The 8,683-nt window shown below is 39.9% G+C and overlaps 1 protein-coding gene across 1 annotated transcript; it reads left to right on the top strand.

Annotated features, from left to right (window-relative positions):
• Positions 1–668: 668 nt before the first annotated feature.
• On the top strand, positions 669–1,502 carry LOC110900924. The gene has a single exon (XM_022147781.1). The coding sequence runs from the start codon at positions 669–671 to the stop codon at positions 1,500–1,502; it is 834 nt and encodes a 277-aa protein (XP_022003473.1).
• The last annotated feature ends 7,181 nt before the right edge of the window (positions 1,503–8,683 follow it).

Below are 8,683 nucleotides of genomic sequence, written 5' to 3'. Positions count from 1 at the left end.
ACTAATACACATTCTGTGAAAAATTTATCCAATTTTAACCGTGGAAACTTGTTCAAATCGAAAAAGAAGGTGTAGAAGACAGAAAACAGATCCAATTTGAGCTAAACTCTTCCTCCTGTGCTCTGATACCACTTGTAGGATCGACGTTGACCGTGAATGAGTCGATCAGAAGAGTCGTTTATCTAATTTAAAGGCGGAATCGATGAATCAGACGCTCAAACTAAATATAATGCTTTCCTTTATTGATCTGACAAAGTTTACAACCTGGAAGCAATTTGGCAGCACTTCGTTACAAGTTCAGATCTGTACCAAATGAACTAACATGTGCACCTATATATAGTGATGCTGGTTCGCTTATGTGGACATCCAAATAAGCGGACCTATGTGTTTGATGCAGGTTCGCTCATAGGAACACCTTAAGAGCGGACCTGTGTGATTTGTGTGGTTCGCTTATATGGACACTGTCCATATAAGCGGACCTACATGCTAAACCACCACTTTTCGTTTCTCGAACCTCGTGCACTGGATATTCTATCCTATCCTATTCTATTACATGATACAAGACGAAGTCAATAGACGTAGTGCACTAACAGTCGCATCCTAAAGATCCAAAGCATGATTACATTTTTGAAGGTCTTCCAGAAGCAACAGGAATTTACATAGAAGATATGCCTGAAGAAGACTTTGACATGTTCAATGATCAAGCAGTTAAAGAGCTATTACAGAAGGTCAACAAGTTAGAAAAAGAAAAGGCTAAAACAGAATTGGAATGTGATATTCTGAAGAAACAAGTTGATAAATTGATGAAAGCTCATGATCAAATTAGAGAGGCGTTGATAGAGCAAGAAGAAACTATGAACAAAATGAAGGATGATGTTCATGATAATTCTATGATGTTTGAATTATTGACCCTAGAGATCTCTTCATTAAATGTCAAGATAAAGAATCTGGAGGATGTGAATCAAACCTTAAATCAGCTTCTTAGTGAAATTAGTGAAGCTTCTTCAAATGAAATGAAGGCGATGAAGCTAGAGATGGAAGCCATGAAGGCTGATAAAGTGATGAAAGATGAACAACTTCAGATGCTATGTGCTGTTATGGAAAGTCACCTGAAAATGAATATTCATGCTGCATTTGAAGAAATAGAAGTGAGAAGAGCTAACGAAAGAAGGTTGGAACGTGAAAGACGTTTAGCTGAAGAAGCCTCTCAAAAGAACAAAGGTGTAATTGATGAGACTCAAGAAGCTGGTGGATCATTAAGTCAACCTGATATTGGTGGTTCATCATCACAACATGATATTGAAATGGTTGAAGTTGTAGAAGTTCATGAACAAGAAATAGTTGAAGATGAACAAGAAATGGTTGAAACTGAAGAAGTTCAGGATCCAGACTACATGATTGTTGGTGAGTCTTCTGAGCCTGTTGATATTGATAATATTCTTAGAAGGGTTGAGGTTATTCAGAGAAAAAGAAAGGCAAGAGAAGTATTGCTACTAGAATGAAAGACACAACAATTTGTGCTGGTTGGTGATGCTTATCCTGTGCCATACAATGCAAAAGAAGTGGCTCGACTTCTAAAGTTTTATAATCTGAAAAGAAAGAGAAAGATAGCTCGTGGAGAGATAGTTGATGAAGATTCTGATGAAGAGATGTTTGGAAATGAAGAAGAGGAAGATGAAGATAATGTTGATGATAAAATAGATGATAAGCCTGATGATGATAATGATAAAGATGACAAAGGAGATGATGACAATGATCAAGGTGCTTCTGGGTTATTAGTCAAAGGTCCAATTGTTCAAGAAAGAATAGAAGAGCTATTGAATGACGAGATCAATGAGCAAGAGGATGACGTACAGAATGAAGCATCATTATCTGGAAAACAACATGCTGATCAGGTACTTCTCTCAAACCCAACTGTTATTTACCTGAATGTTCCACAAGAAGGAGAGGTAGAGGTAAGAAGAACAAGAGCTGAAATGTTAGAGGAGTTGGGATTAGAAGAAGGAAAGTTCAAGTTTGATATTGAGGATGATATTCCTCAGTCACCAGCTAAAGACTTCGAACCTAGATATGCATTTGAAGCAGATCATTATGATGATGTGATTATTGAAGATGAAATTGATTTTCATTATGCTGGGATTGATGAGACGTTTCCTTCATTTGCTGAGATGTTCAAAGACAGAAATGAGGATGAGATCAAAAGAATGATTGTTGAAAAGATCTCTACTGAAGGTGTTCCTGAAACTATTCCAAGAGAAATTTCTGCAGAAGAAAGAAAGAAATGGTTCAAGAATATGCCTAAGGAAAGAAAGACGCTCAGAGCTCTCCAGTACTTTGCTCACAGCAAAAATCTGCCATGGGGAGATATTTTATCATGGGGATATCTTGAAGACCTGAAAGTGTATGCAATCAGGAGAGAAGAAGGAGTTCAATACTTTGAGTTCTTATCTGATATTGCTTCTCTACCTTGGTGGGATGTGGATGAATTGGTAAAGACTAAAAATATCAAACAGTTCTACTTTGGTCCTGAAGTTCGTTCACATGATCAAGATTTGTGGAACTACATCAAGTTGCAAGCAAAGAATGGCTATCCTGATTAGAAACCACAGTATCCGAAGCAGATTGTAAGAATCTTGGAAAACGGAGAAAAGGATATAACTCTGGATGTAAAGCTGCCCAAGTGTTTGAAGAATACGCCTCTTAGAGCCATCGAGCAAGATTTTCATGATATATTTCAAGGTTGATTTTACAATGAAACAACGGCTGAGGCAGTGATATCTCTTTTTGACAAGTCCACCGGAGAATCTAGAAGAATCATTATATTGGATCCTATGTGGCTTGTTAACTGCTAAAAAAAAGACATTGATTGTTTATTTCTTAACAAGATTGTTTATGAGAAGAGAGACAAAGCTCAAGCAATGCAGTATCAATCGATAGTGGATGTTTGCTTCGCTCAAGACATCAATTCTGGTAGATATTGGAAGAGCAAATGGAGAAACATTGAAATTGATGAGTTCTTGAAGAGGTACAAGCGAAGTCAAAGATCAAAGGAGACATCAAAGAGAGCTGCTGAGCTGGGAAGACGAAAAATGGGGTATGTGCCACCAACAGATCAGACGCCAATTGAATCTGAAGAGAACAAGATTCCAAAATGGGATCGAAAGCGTGATGGTGACCCAGAGTACAGGAAATGGTGGATGACTGAGGGCAGACATAAGAGACAAAGAATGTTAGAAGAAAGAGAAGAGAAGAGGAGGCAGAAAGCCAGAGAAAGAAGACGGAACAGGAAGAACTAAAGACTATGCTGGAAGGAGCTACAGCTACATCCGAGGGGGAGTCTGTTAGTACAATAACGTCTGTAGCTTCCATCAACATGTAGTCATGTTTTATATATTTGTGAATAGTTTATGTTTGTTTGTATGTTTGTAAAGCAAGTCAGGATATGGCGCGTTATTTTGTTAAGTGCTGACTTTTGTTGACCATGCTAACTGATCGGCTAGCCCAACCGATCGAACAGGCCAACCGATCGAATAGCATGTTCGATCGAACAGTAGGTTAGCTGATCGGCTAGCCCAGCCGATCGGCCAACACTCACTCTATCCTGACTGTTCCTATATATAGCTGCTCGATCAGCTCATTTGGAACCTTTGACACTTTCACTTTCTAGCAAACTAATGTCCGTCTGAACTCTCTAAGGAGCCTGTACATTTTCATATTCTATCAATAGAAGATCAGACTGTGATTTAGAGTAGAATTTGTTCTCGTATATCTGTTGTGTGATTACATGAATTCCGCGCATTAATCATATCTGATTAAACTTAGTTTCCGAAGAAGAAGATCCCATCCGAGGGACCAACAGAAGGTTATTCGCCGATCTATTGATGGAAAATGAGCTTGTATCCAGGATTGAAAGTCATAAAGATGGGATTTGTTCTTAATACTGATGATTGTTTAGGGGTTTTTATGTGTAAAATGAATGTTGCTATTGTGCTAGTAAAACCGTGATAGATGATGCGTTATCGTAAGTCGAATCTGTTTTGATGAATATTGAAAACACTAGTGAAGAACAGTTTGAATGGTATGCAAATATTTGAAATATGTTGGTTTGATCTGAATTTAGGAGTGTACGGCATATGGAACATGTTAATAAAAATCTGATTGGACAGTACATGTTAATGAAATTTGATTGGATAGTACCATTTGGAGGATTCTAGAAACATTTGCATAGTTGCGAATCGAGACCTTATGGTTGCGACTCGAAACCATTGATTTACAACTCGAAACCAGACAACACGCTCAAGGAGTCGAGACCAGCTTGGTTACGACTCGAGACCTCATAATCCTGACTCGAGACCTGATTCGAGACCCCAGAGGTTGCGACTCGATTATGCCCAACCCGAGACCATCTGATTTCGACTCAGGAACTCATGGTTGCGACTCGAGACCTCTTGCTCTCGAGTCGAGACCACAGGGTTTCGACTGGACTCCTTTGTTTAGTTATTGGGCCGCGTAAACTGAGGTTTTGAACTGTGTGCCACTGTAGTTGCTTAACTGTTACTGTTTAATTTGATCATATCCTAGGATAGGCCTGATGCCGTATATGCTAGTATGACATACATGCTATGTGTTAGATACGTGTAGGACTATACGTGACTACGTGACACTACTTGCATACGAACCTAGTAAATATTTAATAACCATAATAGGGTATGGTTGACCAACGTAACACAAGTAAATTGACTACCGAGCAAAGCAAAGGTGAGTTCACTACTTTTTACTTAAAGCATGCGTTCCCGGTGGTTGGGAAACGGAACGAAACAACTTTTCCTGGTTTGGAATTGCTTACTATCTCCTTGTGCGCGATGCGGTATTTCTATCTCCTTGTGTGGGATACGGGTAACAACACTATCCCCTGTGAGGGATACAAACCTACTTTTCTCCCCTTAAATGGGACTCTTAGTTAATTACTGTTTATACGGAATGCAACGAGCAACACTAATCGAAACTCTATCACTCAAGTCCCTATTACTTAATACCGATTAGTCGCCGGGGCCAGGCGAACGGGTTATTAGTTGATAGCGCTATTTAGGTCTTACCAACCTCACACTGTGCCTGTAGAGGATCGGTCGTGAACTAATGTACTCTGGCAAACCGTCAATGACGATGGAACATTGACAAACGGGGCACTGCGGAAACGTACGGTCACCTAGTATTCGGTGTTGGAAAAACAGTTTAGTCGCTTACTTATGGGGTAGCTCCCCATGGCATGTATAAACGGATAAATTAACTGGTGAAACAAGTTTTTGGAAATTAAAAACTGGACAACATGTGAACTCGCCAACGTTATGTTGACACTCTACTGCATGCTTTGAAGGTTGCTCGATACAACTCTGGACGGACGTTGCAATCGGATGGAGTGCGTGGATCGTAAGTAACACGATAACAAACTTGTGGTTTTCAATTATGATGTGTTTTCTTCCCCTTTCCGCTGTGAACTTAAACTATGTTTTGAAAAATTTAAATTAGGTCACTAATTATGCTAATGATTATAACAATAACTAATCCGTTCAAAATATTTGTGAATAGTTTATGTTTGTTTGTATGTTTGTAAAGCAAGTCAGGATATGGCGCGTTATTTTGTTAAGTGCTGACTTTTGTTGACCATGCTAACTGATCGGCTAGCCCAGCCGATCGAACAGGCCAACCGATCGAATAGCATGTTCGATCGAACAGCAGGTCAGCCGATCGGCTAGCCCAGCCGATCGGCCAACACTCACTCTATCCTGACTGTTCCTATATATAGCTGCTCGATCAGCTCATTTGGAACCTTTGACACTTTCACTTTCTAGCAAACTAATGTCCGTCTAAACTCTCTAAGGAGCCTGTACATTTTCATATTCTATCAATAGAAGATCAGACTGTGATTTAGAGTAGAATTTGTTCTCGTATATCTGTTGTGTGATTACATGAATTCCGCGCATTAATCATATCTGATTAAACTTAGTTTCCGAAGAAGAAGATCCCATCCGAGGGACCAACAGAAGGTTATTCGCCGATCTATTGATGTTAAATGAGCTTGTATCCAGGATTGAAAGTCATAAAGATGGGATTTGTTCTTAATACTGATGATTGTTTAGGGGTTTTTATGTGTAAAATGAATGTTGCTATTGTGCTAGTAAAACCGTGATAGATGATGCGTTATCGTAAGTCGAATCTGTTTTGATGAATATTGAAAACACTAGTGAAGAACAGTTTGAATGGTATGCAAATATTTGAAATATGTTGGTTTGATCTGAATTTAGGAGTGTACGGCATATGGAACATGTTAATAAAAATCTGATTGGACAATACATGTTAATGAAATTTGATTGGATAGTACCATTCGGAGGATTCTAGAAACATTTGCATAGTTGCGAATCGAGACCTTATGGTTGCGACTCGAAACCATTGATTTACAACTCGAAACCAGACAACACGCTCCAGGAGTCGAGACCAGCTTGGTTACGACTCGAGACCTTATAATCCTGACTCGAGACCTGATTCGAGACCCCAGAGGTTGTGACTCGATTATGCCCAACCCGAGACCATCTGATTTCGACTCAGGAACTCATGGTTGCGACTCGAGACCTCTTGCTCTCGAGTCGAGACCACAGGGTTTCGACTGGACTCCTTTGTTTAGTTATTGGGCCGCGTAAACTGAGGTTATGAACTGTGTGCCACTGTAGTTGCTTAACTGTTACTGTTTAATTTGATCATATCCTAGGATAGGCCTGATGCCGTATATGCTAGTATGACATACATGCTATGTGTTAGATACGTGTAGGACTATACGTGACTACGTGACACTACTTGCATACGAACCTAGTAAATATTTAATAACCATAATAGGGTATGGTTGACCAACGTAACACAAGTAAATTGACTACCGAGCAAAGCAAAGGTGAGTTCACTACTTTTTACTTAAAGCATGCGTTCCCGGTGGTTGGGAAACGAAACGAAACAACTTTTCCTGGTTTGGAATTGCTTACTATCTCCTTGTGCGCGATGCGGTATTTCTATCTCCTTGTGTGGGATACGGGTAACAACACTATCCCCTGTGAGGGACACAAACCTACTTTTCTCCCCTTAAATGGGACACTTAGTTAATTACTGTTTATACGGAATGCAACGAGTAACACTAATCGAAACTCTATCACTCAAGTCCCTATTACTTAATACCGATTAGTCGCCGGGGCCAGGCGAACGGGTTATTAGTTGATAGCGCTATTTAGGTCTTACCAACCTCACACTGTGCCTGTAGAGGATCGGTCGTGAACTAATGTACTCTGGCAAACCGTCAATGACGATAGAACATTGACAAACGGGGCACTGCGGAAACGTACGGTCACCTAGTATTCGGTGTTGGAAAAACAGTTTAGTCGCTTACTTATGGGGTAGCTCCCCATGGCATGTATAAACGGATAAATTAACTGGTTAAACAACTTTTTGGAAATTAAAAACTGGACAACATGTGAACTCGCCAACGTTATGTTGACACTCTACTGCATGCTTTGAAGGTTGCTCGATACAACTCTGGACGGACGTTGCAATCGGATGGAGTGCGTGGATCGTAAGTAACACGATAACAAACTTGTGGTTTTCAATTATGATGCGTTTTCTTCCCCTTTCCGCTGTGAACTTAAACTATGTTTTGAAAAATTTAAATTAGGTCACTAATTATGCTAATGATTAAAACAATAACTAATCCGTTCAAAATTATTTGTGGCTAAGATCCTGGTCATCACACGCCTCGCGGTAATACTCCGCGTGTGGATTTTGAGGTTGTGACAGATTGGTATCAGAGCCATTAGTTATAGCGAACTAGGTTTTAAGTATAAAATATTTTTGGTTGGGAAATAAAATATTTTTATATGAAAACCAGACTATAACCGTTCTTTAGTGGAAAACACAACGACACCACAATCCGGATTGCAAGGTTCGTCAGCCTCAGATGCTCACCTGGTAATGGTATGCTATCAGCATTTACTTGTGCATAACTTATGTGTGTGAACACACATGTGTGTATGTGTTTAATTAGCATATATATGTTAGTACGTATGCGTATATTTAGTATTAAACAACAATGGATCATACGGAGGCTAGGCTAGCGTGTTACGTGCTAAACAGGAGCGAGTCCTCCTAAACCTGTTTCGAAACCACGATACACTAAGGGCAAGGAACCAGTTATTCCAAGCCCTCGTCCACGTATTTCCTGATATTATCCTTGGACTGCAAATCGACGCGAAGGACGTTTACTCGATAAACCTGCTCAGGAAAGGTCTGCTATGGACCACATAGAGAAGTTACGAGAACGAATCGACAAAAGGGAGCCATTCTTATATCATGTGATGTTAGAAGGAACGACGACGTCATTCACATCCTTTTTACTTGCGTATTTCCCTCTCGACTTAAGTAGTGAGACTTGTTCCCTCAAACGATCGATCACCTGGATTCTTGAAGCATTCTGGTTAGTCTACACTTTTCAGGCTTCTGTTTGCACGTCCAGCAGTCGTATCGCCTTTCCATCGACCATGAAGTTATTTCCCCCTAATTCCTCGTTACATGGTTAATCCTTATTCAAGTTGAACCTTACACCTTAGCACGCCCCAAAACCCAGCAAAGTGATATCTTTCTTACAAGCCGG

This window comes from Helianthus annuus, chromosome 13, assembly GCF_002127325.2.
Source record: "Helianthus annuus cultivar XRQ/B chromosome 13, HanXRQr2.0-SUNRISE, whole genome shotgun sequence".
In the NCBI taxonomy this organism is placed as follows: domain Eukaryota; kingdom Viridiplantae; phylum Streptophyta; class Magnoliopsida; order Asterales; family Asteraceae; genus Helianthus; species Helianthus annuus.
Note: the sequence above shows the minus strand (reverse complement) of the source record. Positions and strands in the feature narration are given on the sequence as shown.

What these genes read in the sequence shown, in the direction of transcription:
- LOC110900924 (XM_022147781.1), top strand. Translation starts at nt 669, where the DNA reads ATGCCTGAAGAAGACTTTGACATGTTCAATGATCAAGCAGTTAAAGAG.